General features: G+C 43.9%; 1 protein-coding gene across 4 annotated transcripts in view; it reads right to left on the bottom strand.

The window, feature by feature from the left end:
* The window catches only part of CHRDL1 (chordin like 1), a 117,742-nt gene that overhangs the window by 24,105 nt on the left and 72,335 nt on the right, over positions 1–21,302 (bottom strand). For 2 of the 4 annotated variants that reach the window (XM_019426850.2, XM_053891256.1), the window contains exons 5-7: positions 18,314–18,459; positions 16,563–16,656; positions 317–384 (exon numbers count right to left, since the gene is read on the bottom strand). In XM_019426850.2, coding sequence (XP_019282395.2) covers positions 317–384; positions 16,563–16,656; positions 18,314–18,459 — 308 coding nt within the window. The remainder of the gene's footprint in view (positions 1–316; positions 385–16,562; positions 16,657–18,313; positions 18,460–21,302) is intronic. The other 2 variants (XM_019426851.2, XM_019426852.2) reach the window with 1 other exon arrangement.

The raw sequence follows: 21,302 nt of genomic DNA, 5'->3' as shown, positions 1-21,302 counted from the left end.
ACCTGCCTTCTTTCCAGAAGGCAGAGATTTGCCAAGCCATCCTGAAAGTCTACCAGCTTCTGATCTAGGTAAGGGGTACCTACGGGCGGGGGCTATGATTTCCTTATGCACATGTCCTGGCCCCGGTTACCAATCGTGCAGTGTACTTAAATGGTAATAGGTTGGTGATAATGCCAATTAATTTTCTGAGGAAAGGAAAGAGAAATGGTGTTAGAAATGGGCCCTTTTATGGAGTTGCTGGGATAACAGCCATGGAGAGAGGAAAGTTTGGCTTGGTGCTGTGGAGTGTTGAATTATTTGAGCTATTCACACTTACTGCTTCTCTGTTGGCAGGTTGCCGGAAGATATCACCATCAGAATGTTCCCACGACAATTCTCCATCCCCTGTTTATTACAAAATAAGAAAAGAATCATACAAACATAGAAGGGAAAACCATCACCCTTGTGACCTAGCAACATTTTTGGTTCTATGATCCCAAATTTCTCCAGACAGCTTGACCGTTGTTAAGATGGCTGTCCTTCAAAAAGTGAGCCTGGAAGATTTCTCTCTGGGTGTGCCTCAGTTTTCAAAGCAGCTCTGAAGAAAGCTGCCACCTTCTAAAAGATTCCACCCATCACCATTGTATAAGATTTGGGAAACAAAAGGGAAAAAATCACTTTCCGCTGTGATACAGCCATCAGCTTCCCTTTTGATTATTTTCTTTCCGTGGCAGTTAACTTTTTTGCAGGTCATGTGTAATCTGTGTTTAAACTACCCTTAACAATGAGAGTTTTGAGGATGTGGTCTGTCATAATTGGTTAAATTTTCCATTGTGTCTCTGAGTAGGTATGACCTGGTCCGAAAGTTAAGGTAAAGCTTGCGGTGGTTGGAGTGTTTACATAACCAGTATCCAAGATGTACTTCTCTACCGTTGCCTAAGATACCTTCCTCTAGGTCTCTGTGTCCACTCTTTGAATAGTGAACCCTTATCACTGCCATCTTCCAGAGTAACTGCTTTTGGGAGGAAGATCTTACTTTTAGCCTTGAGAACAACAAACACAGCACAAGATGGTGATATTCCTCAGCCAAAGAAAGATCACGAACAACAGGACAATTTCCAAGGATATTCCCTTGTTTTATCTATGACCAAACAAGCCAATGGGAAGAGCTTGGTCTGACTATTAGCATCAGATCAACCATATATTTCATGGGATAATAAGAAACACCCCAAAGTATCAGCATTAAGAATTTTCTATTTTAATTTATCCCCCAAGGTTTCAAAACCCATGGCTACATAGTAACATGTTACTAGTTCAAGGATGTGATAGTACTATGAGGGAAAATTGGCTGTTAGGACTTGAAAAAGACTTCGAAATTCCTTTGATAGCAATATTATCATCAGGTAGTGACATATAACAAAATTATGGCTTTAGTCCCTTCATGATTTAAAGATCATCTTATGGAAAAAAAATTATGAATTGTCAAGATTTAACTCTGGTTACTAGATTAATCATAGTGTAACTTTATCATTCTGTGATCAAAACCCTCAATGCGTTCCCATCCGAGACTGGATATAATTAGCGCCCCCCCTCATCTTTATGAGTACCTGCCTCTTCCCGAACTGTCTCAGCTACTCTACTAGGAGAACCCTTTGACCCCTTTGCTCTTTATGGAAAATGTGGCTCCTATTCTTGCTTCCATGCATTCGCTCATGTTCTTCTTCTGAAATTATCTTCCCATCTCCCACACCCATACCTCCCGTACAGCTATGCAAACAATTTAAGTTCTTCCTCCTGTACAACATCTTCCTCAAGCGCTCTTACATATTTCTGGTTGCCTAAAGGACTTAGCATCCCGTAGTCTTAGTTTTTTTTTGTCCACCTGCTCCATTTCACAGATGGAGAAAGGCTCAGAGAGGGCAAGCAGCCATTCACAGTCACATAATGAGTTGATGAGCATTAACACCCCAAACCCCAGATTTCCTGGCTTCCAAATAAGCGCATCCATTCTGTAAGGGCAGGATTTTTTATTCGTGTTATCCATGGCTGTATCACCATCATCTATAACAGTGCCTGACACATAGTAGTCACTCAATAAAATACTTGCCAAATGATGGAATTGAGAGGCCCTCTCTAACAACATATTGAAAATTTCAACGCTCCTCTGATAGTTCTTATCTGCCATCTTGGCCTTTTCTTTTTAGCACTTAACACTATCTTACGGTTTATACAGTTTGTTTGTTTAATTTTCTGCTCTCTCCACTAGAATTCTCCTATGAGAACAAGGATTTTTGTCTATCGTGTTCACTGATATAACCCCAGCACCTAGAACAGCACTGGGCACATGGTACTCATTCGATATTTCTTGAATGAATGAACATTAAAACAATGTACAGTATCCTCTGTTGTAAAATATTTTCTGAGTCTTCCTTGTCCCTCTGAAGAGACCATAAATCCCTTGAAACTAGGGACCATGTCTTAGACATTCCCCTGTGTTGCCTAGATCACTGGTTTTCAAAGTGTGGTCTCTGGAGCAGCAGCAGCATCATTACCTGGGAACTTGTCAGAAATGCAAAATGTGGGACCCCATCCCAGACCTACTAAGCCACTCTGGGGTGGGAGGGCAATGATATCGGTTTTGACAAGCCCTCCCGGGGATTCGGATGTGTGCAAGAATTTGAAAATATTTGGCCTGGAGCACTTAGCATGTTCCTGGGTACACATCAGGTACTCAGTATATGTACTGAATTAAACTGCAATCAAAAATACAGAATTAAGTAGTTGGCCAATAGTAAATTCGCTTCTTCCTGGTTATTCCAAGTCTGAGTAAAGAAGGCAGACAAAGACTGCATCCAGACTATGTGGAAACCCTGACTGACCCTGAAAGAGTGAAGATGATTTCACCTTTGTTTACATCTAGAAAATAATGCCCAAAAGTCAGTTAATATGTATTGGATGCTTCTTGGGTGGAAAGCCTGATACTAAGGAAGAAGGTGGAGAGAAATCAGGCTGGGCCCTTGCCCTCAAGATCTTTACAACATGTTTGGAGGTGACAGAAAGTCAGCACAGGAAACAGCCTAACACACGCGCACACACACACACGCAGAGTAACAACTGGAAATACAAATGAACCTATGTGCTTGGGAGATACTGAAGAGGTGAGTGATCAGTAAGATAGAATTGTGTAAAACTTCCCAAAAGGATTAGTCATGTTTTTAGAAGTAGATGCTACAGGGCAAAAAAACATGGTGACGTGGACAGCGGGTGGCTCAACTGAAAGGAATGGCATTTGCAAAGGGGCAGAGCTTTGGAAACAGTAAGTAACATACTGGAGACAGCCAGCAAGGTGTGGCTTGAGTAAAAAGTTCCGATGTGAAACAAGAGAAATGAGGATGGTGGGGAGAAAGAAAGGAAGAAGGAAGTGGAGGGGGGTAGTGGGTGAAGAGGAGAGGGCAGGAAAGAAACAGGAGGGGAGGGAGACTGGTTGTTGAGGTATATAAGGCTGGTAAATAATTGCTTTGTAGACTTCAGAAAGAGGTCGAAGAATTCACATTTTAGCCTGTTACCAATTTTTATGTAGAGGTTCCTGCAGTAAAAATGGTGTTTGTGGAAGCTTCTCCTGACAATCGAGTGTCACCTAGTTGGGGAGCAACTGGAATCTGAGAAACCAACCAAGAGGCTGTTCTACTAATATGTGACAGGCCCTGAGAATCTATAAAATAATGGAGAAGGGGCAAATAAGACTACTTCAGATAAAAAGGAAATGTTAAGATCCCAATGGGAGATTTGGTAATGGAAGAGGTTGGCAAAGGAGAAAACAACATAAAATGACGCTAGGGTTGCAAATCTGGACAGCTGGGAAATGACACTGCCTTTGACAGAGACTGAGTGAGGATGAACTTCAATTTACTTGTTCCGCTTCTGCTGGCAGTGGTGGGTCCAAGCAATGTCCTTGATGAAACCGGATGAAAATATGGGACCAGAGAGAAGACTGGAAACCAGAAGAGATTCCCCAGCAAACAGCTGAACAAAATGTAAAAGTTATAGGATGTATTTTCAAGCCTAATCTAAGGACCCCAAAGAGAATAAATGAGAAAAGAAAAAAGGATAGATTTGCTCTCTGCATCAAATGGCGTTTGTACACCTAGATTTAATGATTGGTATTGACACGGAACATATACTTAGCATGACCTTCTGAGAAGTTCAATTTATCGCATTTATACCCTAGAGTGTTCAAAAGGCTTTTAGATAGTGTCTTGAAATACTTATAGTCCAGTCAGAATCTTGAAGCATATAGTCCCTGTTAAGTGAGCAGAGAAACAAGCCAGGATCAAGCATGGAGGCTTGATGTAGAGGTTCCTACAAGCACGGGGCTTTAGCATGAACTTGTGTAACACCCTGTAACACAAGTTCAAGAAGAAAGTGTCGCAACACCTAAGCATTTAATGGCAAACAGGCATGTGCGCCTAAATCTGAATTATTTCACTTCACAAAAAACTACTGGAGCCATTACTTCTGTACACACACACACACACACACACACACACACACACATCATCAAGTATGAATGACTACTAGTTTTATGGCTTTGAGCTTTCAAAGTCATCCAAATGGTATTCTCTAAGCTGGAATGTTCTGTAAGTAAGAAGTTATTCCATATAATTTGGACCATATCTAAATTGGAAGAATCTTCTTAGATGTTCCATTTAGTACACCTTTAAGTGATTCTCTAGACCTGGGCAAAGTCTGTCCAGATAGCTGATAACAGGCATGTTCATTTACCATCTCAGAAATACCTAAGAGACAAAATACATACAAGAAAAAAAGGAAGCTGCACTACCCTAAAACCTCTTCCTTTGCTTTTTTTTTTTTTTTTTTTTTTTTTTTCCTGATTCACCGGGCAAATTATCTTCCCTAAAAGGGAGATGCTTTTTTCCATCAAAGCTTTATTTTTAAAAAAAGCACCAAAAAACCCCCCAAAACAGTGATTCTAATGGAGACAGATGGATTCTAGTTAATTCCGAGAAGCAACAAGATGTAATTTTAACCAATTTTTAAAACCAAAATGAAAAACAACTCTAGTGTACCGTATGTCAAACAATATTCGTTTAACCTTAAAAGCCACATGTGTTGTTTATTCAAACCTCAATTATATTCTGAGTGGTACCCTATGGAGCTCAAATGGCTTTCTGATAATTGGAGAAATGGAGAACAAGCATTTGAAAAATGGTCAAGAGCTAAGCTAAAATTCAGACTGTTTATAACTCCCACTGCTTCCATTAAACTCCAGTTGGCTTGAGTAGGGTCACAGAAGTAAACCGTGTCCTCTTAGAAGGACTAAGTGTACAGCAAGATTATTAGATGTCCATGAAGATAAGCCTCAGAAAGCAAAACTACGCCAGCATGTGGCCGCTTCTGAACCACACACAACATCATAAACCGCATGCTTATAGGCCCCGATTTATCTGGGACAACCCAGTTTCATGCCTCTTTTTCTGCCAGGCAAAAGTAGTAAGACTACACTCTCACTTTCAGAAGTGTCTTGATTTGGATGCTAGGTTACAAAGTTGCTCTAATCGTAAGGCGCACAGAAATGAAATGAATTCCTGAGATGGAGGGATGGGAGTGATCACTGTGACCAGGGAAAGCGATATCTGCACTTTCAGAGGAACACGTCCTAATCAGCGGAATCAGGGCACACAGTTAAAGGGCTTTTGAGGGACAGCGAGAGAGGGCAGAGAGGAAGACACTGATTGTGAAATCTCCACCTACTATGTGCCACGTTCTGGGATGGGCCACTTTATAGCCAGTAGACAATACCCAAGCGGCAGATGAAAGACAGAGTGGAAAAAGCTGACTTGGGGGCCTCTGCCAAACATCCAATTCTACAAATTCTGTTGAGAGGGAGCAAGCGGGCTGAAATTTGAGCGCAGCTTTAAAGAACTGGGGTATAAGGATTCTCCGCTGGTAGACGTTTGAGCTAACAAGAATGATATACAGTACTTCCAGGAGTCCTCTAGTGTCTTGTGGATAGTCAGGTTTTCTAGAAAATACTTCACTGTCAAATAAAGCACTTCATTGTTTGGGCTGTCCGTCGATACAAGCTCTTAGCATTTTAAAGAAAGTATCTGCTTGAGAAATGTTAAGACACAGACAAGGGGGACCTCCTGCCAGGAGTAGCCAGCCAAATCTGAAGAGGAATACAAAAGCATTTATCCAGAAAACTCAGAAATACATATTTTTTTTTTAAAAAAAGACCATTATGAGAGTTGCATGTGCTTGCAAGAGGAAATCATGGGAGAGAGAAGAGAGAAGCTATTAGCGAGATGGTAAACAGAGCCCACACTCTGCTCTTCCAATGGTGCTGTGGATAAATAATTCAAGTTTATTATAATAAGGGTCTCTGAGGGGCCTCTGGGTGGCTCAGTGGTTAAGCGTCTGACTTTGGCTCAGGTCATGATCTCGTGGTTCATGGGTTCCTGCCCTGCGTTGGGCTCTGGGCTGACAGCTCAGAGCCTGGAGCCTGCTTCGGATTCTGTGTCTCCCTCTTGCTCTGTCCCTCCCCTATTCGTGCTCTCTCTCTCTCTCAAAAATAAATAAACATTAAAAAATGTTTTTTTTTAATGAAGTGGGGTCTTTGAGTCGTCACAATAAATCTGCTGGAAGTGTTATCATATCTGGCCCCTGGGGAGCAGAGCTGTCACGAAGTCTGTTCCTCCCAGTAGCCTCAGAGTTCAGACTCCCCAAAGTTTCTCTACATTCCCAAGTTGAGAGGTGACACAGCAGTCATGGCTGAGAGAACAACCCAAGCCAGACTGCCTGGGTCTGGATCCTGGCTCCGCCCCTTCTTGCCTGTGCAGCTTTGGGCAAGTGATGAACCTCTCTGAGCCTCAGTTTGCTTACTGCTAAAATGGAGACAATAATGCCTACCCGGGGTGGGGGGTATGTGTGAGGATGAAAAGAATTCGTATGCACAAAGAGCTGAGAACCGTGCCTGGCACACCAAGTGCTACGTGTCAGTTTTATTCCCCTTCTTCTTCCCATCCTTTCGTCCTCCTCAAGAGTAGTTTACCTATGGGGTAAACCCCACCTCAGAGACTCCCATGAGCCTGCGAGGTACCTAACAAGGAAAGGGTCCAGATTAAACAAACAAATGAAACCTAGCAGTAAGGGAAACATTTATGCCTGTACACATTTAAGAGAAATGATTTAAGGGAATCATTTCATGTCTAAATCACTCCACTTTGAAAGCCAGGATCCTGGATACAGGAAAAAAAAAATAGCCACAGAGATTCTTTTAGCTCATGGCTTCTGAACTGGTTTAGATGGTCTCATAATTGTGCTAGCCCTGTCCTCATTTTCATCATTTTCAAAGATGCGCTTGGGTTTGAATGCGATCCTGTATTCTCTCTTGGCTTCAAATGAGACTGACGAGGACAGATATCTGCTTCACTGGGAGACAGTGAAATTTGTAGTCATAAAGTGGAGTGACAAAAGTCCAAGTACCCAAAGAAAGAGAGTCCTGTGCTACCGCATCCATAAATGGAAAAGAGCATGTGGATGGAAAACAGAAGCCCAGGAATCCATCAACATTTGCTGCTGGTCAACCTGGGAATGACTGGAAAGCAGTCGTAAGTTCTTAACAGTTGTCAGATAGTTGCTCTTCTTGCTCCTGTTAATCAATGAATCAGACTCATTTCTATAAATATCGGGGTCTTGGCTCATGAAGAGTGTTCCAATAAGAATAATGGATACACATGGCCATGGGTTTCTGGGCAATCATGGCGTCCTGTGAAGTGCTTCAAAGGACAGGGCTGAAGGCAGAGTGGTTTTAACCCGGGAAGAAATACTTGCTCCGAAATGCTTCACGGGGAATTCCTTATTTTTACTGTAGAACCAGACTCCTATACATATGAATAACCCTCCAATCCCAGAGTAGGATGGGGCATTGATTCCACACAGCCAATTAGGAATCAGGGCTGTTCATTAAGCTCAGTATGAAAATCACTGCTGTCCCATACACTGTCTACAGGGCTTTCTATCTAAGAAGACACACTCTACACATAAGAGACATGCTAAGAAGGAACACAATGACCGCAGAGGGGATGGAGTCCTGGGAGTGTCAGCAAACTCATAAAGATGAATTCTGAGCACAGAGTATGGAGAGAGAACCAAACACAACCTAGGAAACTTCCATGGCAAAAGAAAGCTTCCAGCAGGGATTTGGAAGAAGAGAGGAAGGCAAAGGGTGGGAGAGCTCTAAGGTGGTCCTTTCTTTATGAACTTGAACAGTTCACCTGAAGACAGGGCTAACTAATGGTGGTCAGACTCTTCTGTAGCTCTGAGAAGATCGGAGTGTTTCAATGCATATTGAAGTTTAGGTGAGAGAACCCGAACCCGAAATCATCTAGGACTGAGTTCACTTTTATTTATTTTTTTGAGAAGTGTGTCTCGTTAATGATGTTTCCTTCCTATCGTCATGACCTGGAGATGCTAGTGTTCTGCAGAAAATGTGGACTAAATCAGAAACAACACTAAAGGATCTATATTTGGAGCTGCTGTTATTTTTTTTCCAGTTTTGTTTGACTTGGCAAACTTTGACAACTTGGGTAGATTTGTACCATGTTCAAAAAAATGGACTATATCTCCCACCACTGCCCTCAAGATTTCTGGGTTCCAGCCAAGATGGCATCTCAGTTGTGACTCTGCTGCTCTTTTGGAAAGAGAAATTGAGAGTCTCACGTAAAATGGCAGTTGTCTTGGGCACCGACAAATTGCCTTTAGACAGTTGCTTTCGGTTTCAGTCACCTCAAGGGAGCTTGTAGAAATGGTTCAACTTCATAAGAAGAGATTCCATTTTCTCCTTGGACTCTTTAGAAGTGTGTTGGATAAATGAGCTTGGGTCAAGGAAGTTGCAAGTTCAGCCATCTGTCCTGCCTCCCTAGCTAGGACTGCACTTGGGGAATGTTGTCAAGAGCGCTCCATAGCCGTATGTCTCTTCCTTTTTCACAAATCCACCAAAAGATATGCTTAATCCTATGCTAGGGGAAACAGAGGAATCAGGTGGTTCTTTCCCAGTTAAAGAGCCAAGACCTGTGAAATGATTAACAATCCAAGAAAATATTTTGAAATGCTGGACTCTACAAACCAGACTAAACCCTGAAAGTGGTCCAAGAAGGGGCCCAATGACTAGAGTGATCAGGTAGGGCTCTTTGGAAGGGGTGAGCCTCTAGCTGGGATCTTGAAAGATGGGTAGGATCCCAACCCATAGAAGAGAGGAAGGAAGCTATTCCAAGCTTGTGGGGAGTAAGAGCTAGGAGAGGCACGTAACAGGAGAGAAAGTGGGAAGGAACATGGCATATTTTAGGACACAGAGAAGAGCCAGCGTAGAATAGAAGGTGTGTGTGTTGGTGTCCGAGAAATGAGGATGAGTAGTAGGTTAAGGAAAGGTCAGATTGCTTTATAGAGCGCCTTTAAAAAACAATCTGAAGGGAATTCCCAGGTAGCTCAGTCGGTTAAGCATCCAATTCTTGCTTTCGGCTCAGGTCACGACCTCACAGTTTTGTGGGTTTGAACCCCGCAGAGCCTGCTTGCAATTCTCTCTCTCCCTCACGCTCTGCCCTTCCCCCACTTGCACTGTCTCTGTCTCCCTCAAAAGAAATAAACTTAAAAAAATAAAAATACATAAAAACCATCTGAAGGATTCACCTTGGCGAATGTGGTTAAGACACGGTAGGCACTGACCAACATGATCAATAGTTGTGTAAGAAGAAAAGCCTGGGCTAGAGCATGACACACATGTACAGTGAAGAAAGAACAGTTATTCACACTCCTACAACCCAGGTTTCATGGGGTTTCATGGTGGGATCAGAAGTCGGGGATCCTGGGAGGGTAAGACTACCCCTAGCTGTGTCCCTAACTTTCGAGTCAATCCTCCCTTACCCTGGGGTGCAGACAGCAAAGAGGAATATGGTGTGAGTTGAGGCTAGAGAGACCGTTCTATGCATCTTCCTTCACCTCCCTGACTAGGTCGACCCCTCTTACTTACTGCCTTTTCCAACACCTTTCTTTGTAGCACGCGGCACAGTTGTAATTTTATATTAGCTTGTGCCGTTATTTGCTAAGGTGTCTTGCCCGTTTAACTCCGCAAGGGTAGGCTCCATGTTCGTTCTGTTCTCCACTGTACCTCCAGCACCAGCACAGCGCTCGGTACTTGGCGGTTGCTCCAGAAATGTCCGCGGGATGAAAGAAAGTAGATATTTACATTCTTTAAACCTATAAAGGGAGAGGGGTGGAACAGAGGTGTTCCCCTGTGGTTGGGAGTGGGCAGGTTGAGGCCGTGATGGGGAAAGCTGAGTAGTGTGGTTACCCTCCTAGGATTATCCGCCTATGCCAATGTGCCAGGCATGTTCTCTCTGCCCCTTTACTTCCTTGAACTGGGAGAGGTCCCTTGTCAGTGTCCTATGAACGGCTTCCGCCAGGTAGTGTAAGAACTTGGGACTCTAGAGCCAGGCCGGCAAAGTTCACATTCTAGCTCTGCCACTTACTACCACGGATCCTTGGGCCAATCGCTTAACTTCTGTGACTCGGTTTCCTCATCCATACAATGGGGATAATAACTGTTTCAACTCCGTTGTGAGGGTTAAACAGGGTATTACACACATAAGGGCTTAGACCACTGCCTGGCACATAGTAAGCGCTACCTATATACACTGTCCATGCAGGCTTGGCTCTCGATGTGGCCAAGAGCCTACTCCAAAAACCTCTCCCTTGTCTAGAGTCCAAGTACACAGCCTTCCCCTTTGCCTTGGCAAGATAGGCAGGAGACAGGAAGCAGTAATGATAAGCGGTAGAGGGAAACCGGGGCCGGGTTTGGGCTTGAGGCCTGCCTGCCCAGAATGTGGCAGTCGTACGATCTCCAAAGAGATTTTTCCTTCTGATAAAGTTTCCCTTAAGGTTCCAGTGGCTGGTTGAGTTCCGCTTCCAGTCCAGATGAGGTCTGCTCAAGTGCCAGCAATGACACGCCCCGTGCCAACACTCTCCTGACTGTCCTAGGCTCAGGGGCATGTCTAAATAATGGAGGCTGGGGTGGAGATTCAATCTGTGGCCGCTATCGCTATCTGACGCAGGAAAAGAGGCACACGCTAGTGTGTGGTGAGAGTACAGAGAGCCGGTTTCAATGGGGCCCTTTATATGAAGGTTTGCAGGTCCGGCACTCAAAAGGTTATTTCTTCTGCAGTATTTTGCCTGCAATTAGGGTGGCCAGCATAGGGGAGAAGCGTGTCTGCATTCTCTGCTGCACGAGTAACATGCTTATACAAGACATACCTTTATAAAACACGACATTTCGACAGAAAAAAAAAATAACGAGGTGCTTCAAAAATGAGGACTTCAAAGGAGATTCAATCACATTATATACAACTGAAAGATGTAAAGAAATTAAAGGCTGAGAAAAAGGCATCAATTTTATGGAAGTGTAGGATTCAGTCTTCATAGGGCAAGACGAAAGAGAATGACTTATTCAGGCTGCAGAAGAGACGGCGGAGAAAGAACTTCATGAACTGTCAGTTGTGTGAAGGGACAACATGTGATCGGTAATACCTTGCTTTTATGTGTTGCTTCTGAGGACATGAGAAAAGAAATGTAAATTGTGATGAGAGAAGTGTTCAGCAGATGGGGACTCTGTGAACAGAGATTAAGCAAATAAAGAGGCAAGACTATCAGACACAGAGGGGAGGGTGTAGACAACTCTCCCCCCTCCAAGATCTCCAGGTCATCTCAGTTACTTTTTACAGCCTTTCCATGGGTGATAGATATTACATATCTCCACTTTCAGAGCTGAAAAGAAAACAAGGCTGTATGTGGGCGAGCAGCTTGCCCGAGGTAACACCACGAGTAGGTGAAACCGGAGTAAAAGCATATCTGTGTCCTTCTGACTTCAGAGCCTATGTCCTCTGTGCCACGTTGTCTCTCAGATGCAAAATATGTCTTGTGGCAGTTTCCTTTCTTTTATTAATTGTCCTTCAGTGTAGATTTGTCATTGTAGCCTTTGCCCCAAACAAAATAACCTCAGCCTGACAACTGGACCGGAGCAACGAGCTGGTTATATTAGCAGCCACATGTATACCTCTGCTCTGTATGGGCTCTCTTCCCTTTGGAGCAGACTCAGGTTGGGGCAAAGATGGGCAGAGAGACGAGGAACAAAATACCCATCTTTTCTGGCTTAAATGTAATAGCTGTATTGACGTACAGACACACACACTGGGAGAGACTGCTACCGAAAGATCCAGGGCCTTACTGAAGCACAAACCAAATCAGGCTGTGACTAAATCCACACTGATTTGTGACAACCACTAAACAGAACATATTAAAAGGGATACGCAGAGGAGTGACTGGGTGGCTCAGTCCATTAAGTCTCTGACTCTTGATTTCAGCTCACGGCCATGGGATCGAGCCCCACATCGGGCCCCACATGGGACTCCATATCAGGCTCTGCATCAGGCTACATGTTGGGCTTGGAGCCTGCTTAAGATTCTCTTTCTCTGGCTTTCTCTGCCCCTCCCCACCTCAAAAAAAGAGGGGATCAGCACTCAAAACAAGGTCATTTCTTTCTAAAATAATATTACTCACAGTGTCTTGAAGTGCGACGGGGAGGAAAAACCACCTGGGGATCAGACATGACACCAGGTGATTTCCTACTGACCATGAGCCAATATATAGCCAGCACCACCAACCACTGTCAACCAGTAACTCAGAGGAAGGAAACACAACAATAATACCATATGTTCATTGCATCTAATTCAAACTATAACTTCCTGGCAATACTTCCAAGCTAGTGTGCATTTCTCTCCCTAGAGCAGTGAGGGGGAGAAAAAGATAAATCGGAAATAGTTTCTACCTTAAGGAGCTTATAATTGGTAGGGCGGATAAGACATGGGCACACATAATGGAAACCAAAAGGTAACAAAGTGATAGATGCTACTGGAGAAGGGCCAGTTACATGCTGAGGAGTCTCAGAAAGGAAGGAGTTTTACTCCTAACGTACAGGATTTTTAAAAAGTGCTTCATGGAGGAGGGGGCAGTTAGGCTGGCCGTTGGATAAGCAGGGTTTGGGGGTGGAGAAATTAGGGATGGAGGTGGGAAGGCAAAGAAGAGAGAAAGGCCTTCCGTCTGGCATTTATCATAATGTGACCAGAGGACCGCCTGCATCAGAATTTCAGGCAGTTGCATGTGAGGTACGTCTTGAGAAACCTGTAGGATTTCCACAGGCAGAGATGGACGGAAAAGGGTTTTCCAGAAAGAGGTGGTGTTCCCTCCTCCCAGATCTTGCTGTACATGTGCAGTTGTTACCTAGGCCGCCATTTTGTTCCCCCCAGTTCCTTACCATGAACCAGCTGTCACTCGTTCACCCCAAAGTTGGTTGCCATATGACTGGAATTAGATGCTCTGACCAGAGAGTGACATTCGTTACTTTTCTATTGCTTTCAGGTCTCAGACTTCTAACAGGTTCAATTTAAGTGCACTAAGCTCAAATGTAAACCATTGTTTGGGGCCGCCTCCAGTCACCTACATGGTCTTAGGAATGGCTTCTCAAAGCAGGGCGTATGGACCACCTGTCTCAGAGTGCACAGTGAGGCCTATATCTACAAGCACAATCCGGGACCCCACCCCAAAGCCACTGAATCAGAATCTCTGTAGTGGTTGTCTGGGGATCTGAAAGTTCTCCAGGTGATTCTGAAGCACACTGGAGTTGGAGAAATCTTGAGGGGGAGAGCGAAGGTACAAAGGGAAAAGAGCACAGGAACACTGTGAGTAGAACCTGAGGTACACAAATGGAAGAATGTGGGCCTCAAGGGTTTAGCTGAAGCTACAACATGGGTTGATGTGTTTTCTACTGGCAACAGGCAGCCATTCTTTTCAGTGCCAGAGTGAAGAGGGTAAGCCTGGAGCCAGACAGCCAGGACTCAAACCTTAGCTCCTTGACTCACTAGCTACATAACCTTGGACAAAGCTGTTAACCTCTCTCTGCCTCAGTTTCGTTATCCATAAAGTGGGGATACTAACCATCCTCACCACACAGCGTCCTCATGGGAGAAAGTGAGTTCATATCAAGCGTTTAGAACCGTGACTGGCATTTAGTAGGTACGATATGTGTCAACATAAATACTTTTTTTTTTTAAAGTAAGCTTTACACCCACCATGGGACTTGAACTCACGACCCCGAGAACAAGAGTCACATGCTCTACTGACTGAGCCAGCCAGGTGCCCCGGCACAAATACTTTTGAGTAGAGGTGTGGTATGGTTAAGGTTAGGTTTCCGGAAGATTAACCTAGCAGTAATGTATAGGAGTCAACTGCCCATCCCCTATCAGTAAATCCTATAATTTTGTCCCTCTAACTCAGTGATTCTCAACCCTGGCTACATATTAGAATCACCTCTCTTCCCCTCCACCCCCAGTCTGGAGACAAATTTATCAAGGTAATTCTAATATAGACACACGGTCAAGAAGCAATGCTGTAAATATATTTCAAACTAGTCCATTTCTCATTATTGTGCCCGCACCATATGCAAGACACTGTGCTAGGTCCTTTTCCTGCATTATTTAAAACTTACAACCCTTTGGAGGTCAGTGCTAACATTATCCTCCCTTTAAAGATTGTTAGAAAGGTTGAATGCATTGCTCAGGATTATCCAGTGAGAAAGTAGCAGGACTGGGATTAGAACCGTGGCAGCCTGGTTCCAGAGGCTCCAGTCTGAACCACTACTCTATATTGTGTCTCTAAACCAGGCATCTGCCCTCTCACACTAGACTCTCACTCCTCCACTTGCCTTCTCCCTCTCCTCTCCCCTTGCTTCGTTGCTTCCCTCTTATCTAGTCTGGACACAACAGCCAATGAGATCTTTTTAAGACATCAACTGGTTCATGTAATGCCCTGCTCACAACCTTCTGATGGCTTCCCAATGTACTTAAGAACTGAAATACAAACTCCTTCCCATGGCCTTGAAAGTCCTGTGTGGTCCGACTCCTGTTCACTTCTTCAGCCTAATCTCAGGCCAGTTGACTATAATCACTGTATTCCAGCTACACTGGTCATCAGATCCTTGAATGCTTTGAGCTCTTCCTTGCTGGGGCCCTTGAATTTTCTTTTCTTTCTGCCTGGAATGCTCTTTCCCCAGGATCTTTGCATGGATAGGTCTTTTTCATCTTTCAAGTGAGAGCTTAAATGTCACCTCAGCAAGGCCTTCCCTCCCACTCAATGTAAATGCCATCCCCTCAGTCTTTTATTTGTTTTCCTCATGGCACTCACATATTTATATTTAGATTTTCACTTACTTGTTTGTTTATGATTTGTCTTCTATGGTAGAATGTGAGTTCCACAAGAGCAAAGAACATACCTTTGCTGCTATGTATGCTACATACAGTTGTAGAGGGTGTGTACTGCACAAAAGTGCTGCCGTTAAGGGGGTGCATTCACAAAGATTTTCTGGCAAATGGCAGTAAAGTGTCTTAAATAAAAGTATTCTTTTTTAAATTCGCATACAGATGCCATATAGTCTAGTGGTGCCCTGTATGTTTACTGTATTTACCAATATGTATCTAGCTTCTAGCACAGGGCTGAGCATATGGTAAGTAGATGCTCAATAAATATGTTGATTGGATGGACGGAAAGAAGACAAAATTAGAGTACTGCTAGAGAGAGCCAGAAAAGAGACAGATCAAAGACTGCTGATATAGGAATCTCAGAAGAGGGAATAAAGGAGAAATTAAAGGCGATTATGCTTGACCTTAGGAACCCAGAGTGAAAAATGGCGCTATTATCAAAGGAATGGAAACCAAATAAGAAAAAAATTGGGTTGAGAAGACACTGATGCCATTTGGGCTATAATTTGAGAAGATGATGCCTTCCATTGTGCTTTTACTGAGTTTGTCACCATTGGACGGTGGGGTTTTAAAGAATATATCTACATTTGCCCTGCACAGTCTTCAAAGTGGTCATATCAATGCTTTGCAAGGCCCAATCTTCCTTTCAAGGCTGTGCATGGAAATGGCCTGTGTTTTACAACACAGTAAAAGCTAGAAGAGATTAAGGGAGAAGAGACAGAGACACTCTCTCATTAGATGATTGTCACTCTTTCTTTCCTGCCACACTCCCGCATGGTTTCTTTCAGGTGGTTGCCCTTAAAATCAGTGTTTTTGGGGGGCCCCCGGGTGGTTCAGTCGGTTAAGCATTCAACTTCGGCTTAGGACATGATCTCACAGTTTGCGAGTTTGAGCCCCACATCGGGCTCTGTGCTGACAGCTCGGAACCTGGAGCCTGCTTCAGATTCTGTGTCTCCCTCTCTCTCTGCCCCTCCCACGCTCGCACTCTGTCTCTCTCTCCAAAGATAAATAAACATTAAATTTTTTTTTAAAAGATCAGTGTTGTTTTTCTCCCTTTTGTGAATCAACTGCCCCGACCCCAACCCCTGGCTCTAAACTAAGGCTACCATAGAAAATTTCCCGTCCTAAGACGCTGGGAAGCTATTTTCCTCTCTTCCAAGTCCAGCAGCATCCCTACCTCTTGGGATACGGGGTACCTACCTCTGCACACCTGGCAGCAGGAATCCGGAACAGAGACTGGGAACGCACAGGTTAACTTGGGGCAAGTCTTGAGACCACAATACACGTTTCCCTCCTGCCAAGGAAAAACAGAACTTAAGGTCAGAAGGATCTGGGAATAAGTGTAAAGGCTTCTTAGCTTGGGACCTGGGAAGAGTAGGGACTCAAAATGGGCTACTCCTTCCCAGTGCCCTCGCATAGTTAGTTCTAGGTACTTCCGAGATTTAATTATGCCTTATTTTTTTTTCCTGCTTACTATTTCTCCAGGCCAGAGACTAAGTCACGGAAAAGTTGGTAATCCTCGCTGGGGATCCCCTGAGGTGGTACAGGGTAGTCAGTGAGAGAGCTGCCGTAGCCCCGCCAAAGCCCTAAATATGGTCTTGCCCTTCTCTTCTCTTTGCATTGTATCCCTTGGTCCCCATCGTGCCCCAGCTGGACACTGGGACTTCAGGGAATGCAGATTTGCATGACAGCCCCCCTTCTTTATAAATCTCCAAGCCAGGGAGACAAGTTGTCTCGGGGGCGGGGGGCGGAATGCAAAACTACACGGGCTGATCGGAATGGACAGCTCAATTCAGCACAAGGCAAGCGAGAGAACCAAACTTACTTGCTGTTAGGTCTGTCTTTACGTAGATTCCACCTCCCTAAAGTTCTAGGTTCCAAACATCCTTCCTTACACCTTGTTCTTAATTCTTAGAAGCAATAATTCTGGGGCAAGAAGGCTCCCTAAAAAGTCATTAGGAAGGCAAGGCCACAACCAAATTCTCCCAAACTACTGAGATACCATATTTTTACTACAAGTCCCTAGGGGAAGAGATTCTCAAACGTCCCTTGGCAATCCAGTGTTTAAGGCCGTTACTGGCAATAAAAAGTTTCTACATCTAACTTCATTTCCTCTCACTTCAGGTTAAACGGCCATTTTATTCCATTTTCTGGTTCTACCTATTACATTCTTTGGATTGCACAATTACGTGAAGATATAATCGATTTACTTTACTCCTAGGGTATATACAGTTCTGACAAGTAATGTCACAGGAATAATCATGTTTTGCTGAGAGAGTTCTCAATGCACGGCACCAGGGACAAACTGGTTAGGAGAATACATCAGAGATGGGATCCAAGAGATACCCCCCTTTTCTTGTGAATTGGGGCACCAGGGTGGCTTAGTCGGTGGCATCCGACTTCGGCTCAGGTCATGATCTCACGGTTCGTGAGTTCGAGCCTCGCATAGGGCTCTGTGCTGACAGCTCAGAGCCTGGAGACTGTTTTGGATTCTGTGTCTCCCTCTCTTTTCTTTCTCTGGCCCTTCCCCACTCGCTCGTGCATGTGCACACACGCGCTCCTTCTCTCTCTCTCTCTCTCTCTCTCTCTCTCTCTCTCTCTCAAAAGTAAATAAACATAAAAAAATCGTTGAGTCCTTCTAATGAAGGCTTTGCTGCTGTGACTATTAAGAAAAGGAGGACAATTGAAGACCGTCAGCTGATCTTTGTCTATTTAAACAGTCCTAAAGCTTCAAGACCAGCATATAACTGGGTCTGACTTTAACATAGGTCAGGGTTGTTCAGGGTTGATGCAGATCAGGGAGTAGATCAACAGGGAGGCTTAGGATTCAAATGCAATTCATCTTCCATTCAAACACCTCACGGTGTAGGCTCAAAGTAAAGGTGTAAGCATAGAGAAAGCTCTGGTGTTGGGGTAGGGGCCAGCAGGGACATTAAAATGCTGGGTCTTACCGAACAGCTGCACTGGGTGCATTGATTGGGTTGCCGGTTCTGAAAGAGCCCTTCAGCCATGAACAGCTCACCATGTTGGTAAGTGGTCCCGTTGTACTCACATGACTTGCTGGTCACCTTATTGTTCGCTGGAGGTAAGGAGTCTTCTGGGACAGGGTGGAGAAAAACCACACCGAGTATTAGCATCATTGCAAAGAATGTCATAAATCCCAACAGCAGACAGGGCTGTGCCATATAGAGGGAGTTAAAAGATAGCCCCGGGGTGCCTGGGTGGCTCAGTCGGTTAAGCGTCCAACTTCGGCTCAGGTCGTGATTTCACGGCTGGTGGGTTCAAGCCCTGCGTCGGGCTCTGTGCTGACAGCTCAGAGCCTGCAGCCTGCTTCGGATTCTGTGTCTCCCTCTCTCTCTGCCCCTCCCTTGCTCATGCTCTCTCTCTCTCTCTCTCTCTCAAAAATAAACACTAGAAGAATTTTACAGATAGTTTCTAATTCAGTGGCCGATGACCTTAGATAATATTAAAGCGACCAGACAAGAACAGCAACTGATATGATCACCCATCTGTTCTTTTATTTGGTGAGCATTTATTGAGCACCTATGATGTGCCAGGCACTAGAATGGGTACTAGAGAGAAATCAGAGAAGGACAAGGCTCCTGCCTTGAGGGAACTAACAGACCAGATGAATAACGTGTTAACTTGGCTGGAAGGAGGGAGTCCTTTCAGAAGATGAACCATCTATTATAACTACCCTGGTAACCTTACCCCCTCCCATGTTTTATATCACTTGGTATGTGCTTGTATGTTTGTTCTGGCCCCTGGGGTCCTTGCTTGTTTTTTTTTATTGAAGTATAGTTACCACACGAAGTCTCTGCTTATTTTTAATTCCACCACCAAGATCTCCCCCCTCCTCCCACTCTTTTCCACCTGCTGAAGTCCTGTTCGATTTTGAAGTCTCAGGAAAAGTCCCTTTTCTTCTGCAAAGCATTCTCCAATAGCTCCAGCCCATGATCTGGACCTCTCAAAACATGTGATTTCTGAAGCACACAGTCTGGGACTTGAATATTACTGTATCTCATATTCCTGAATTATAGTCATCTAGCCAACAATTTACAAAGTGATTTCACACAGATTATTACACCGGAGCCTCATAACAATCCTATCAATCAAGGAAGGCAGATCTTGAACTTCATTTTTCATTTGAGGGTAACAAACCTCTGAGGTGGACTTTTCTGAAGTCATGAATGTAGTGAGCGATGGCCCCAAATTCCATCTTCTTTCTATCAGCTTATGTACACATATGCATGTTTTGCTTTTTAAGGACTTGGACGCTGCCTTACGTGTCTCTTTCCTTTGTGGGGTCTAGTGCAGGGTTCCCATGTAGCAAAAACTCAATGCACCAATGCACTTGGTGAGTGGACTCTAAATGGTCTCAAAAAGTCTTTTTACTGGGCTTCCTTAGGATGCATGGTGTGTGTGTGCATGCACGCACACACCCACCCCCCCACGCACACACACCAAACAACCCAGATGAAGCTAATCATTGATGTACAAATTAACAATAGATATAAAAAGAGCTGGGAAAGTGCCCTCTGTAGAACAGTGGAAGAAGAGAAGTCAGAGGAGTTGTGTGTTTTGTTAAGGGAAGGCTCAGACAGTGAAAGCGTCCTTTCCTTCCCATCAGTCAAAGGTATACTGAAGGTGCGCCTGGGTGGCTCAGTTGGTTGGGCGTCCAATTCTTGATTTTTGGCTCAGGTCATGATCTCACGGTTCCTGAGTTTGAGCCCCATGTCGGGCTCTGTGCTGACAGTCCAGAGCCTGCTTGGGATTCTCTCTCTCTCTCTCTCTCTCTCTCTGCCCCTCCCCTGCTCATGCTCTCTCTCTCTCTCAAAATAAGTAAATAAAACTTTTAAAAATAGAAAAAAAAGGTATAATGAAAATGAGTCCATCTTATGGGTCAATTATACCTCAGTACGACTGTTTTAAAAAAAAAAAAAAACAGAATAGATGAATCACTAAATTCTACTCCTGAACCCAATATTTTCCTATATGTTAACTAACTAGAATTTAAATAAAAACTTGAAACAAAATAAAACAAAACAGAATAAAATTGTCCTCAGGATGTTGGTGAAAATAATAAAGGTGAATGGTAATAATAATAATAATAATAATAATACAGCTAACATTTATTGAGCCCTAATTAATATGCCAGGCACAATGGTGAGTGCTTTTCCATGCATTTTCTCCTTGGCTTTTACTTATTTTGCTGATGGGGAAACTAAGGTTTAAGAAATTAAATGACTTGCCCCAGGTCACACAACTTGTGAGTGGCAGCACCAAAATCTGAACTGATGTCTGATTCTAGAATCATCCGTCCTTGCCACTATCAAGGAGGCTATCAATCACATCAACCCTGGAACAAGGAAGGGGCCATTCGATTTAAAAACCAAAATCAATGGAACATGAAGGTTATGTTGTTCCTTTACAATGTTTTGGCCTAGAATACCTAGAAAACTGATATCACACTTACTTTGGCTTCAATGATTTCTATAACTAACTCAATTCTATACTTTGCTATATAAACTGATCTAGCTTCAATTTCTGAGTAACTTACTCCTTGGGTGTGAACTGATTAATGACCCCTTACAAGATGCAAAAGAAGTTCCTTAAAAAGAAGCCTCAGCTCCTAGAAAATGTTTATTTCTTACCAGCAGACCCTAAGTCCTGGCCCCTGCCCACAACAGGACACAACCAGCCAGATTTAGCTGGTAGACAGGAATGAAACTCACTGGAGAAAGGATAGGAGCAGGGCCCACTCACCCCCCTGGGCTCTAATTACACCAAATATCTGTACTTTGTGGCGAAGGAAAACTGGGATGACCTACAAAATAATATCTACCGTGACTCTTACAGGAGTTGACAGATCTTTGGAATACCAAAAGAAGAAAAAGTGGGTTGGAATTATTTTGCCTCAGAAGAATGTGGATTGATCTT

The sequence above is a fragment of the Panthera pardus genome, unplaced genomic scaffold (genome assembly GCF_024362965.1).
Source record: "Panthera pardus isolate Hobbes unplaced genomic scaffold, ASM2436296v1 HiC_scaffold_27, whole genome shotgun sequence".
NCBI lineage: Eukaryota > Metazoa > Chordata > Mammalia > Carnivora > Felidae > Panthera > Panthera pardus.
Note: the sequence above shows the minus strand (reverse complement) of the source record. Positions and strands in the feature narration are given on the sequence as shown.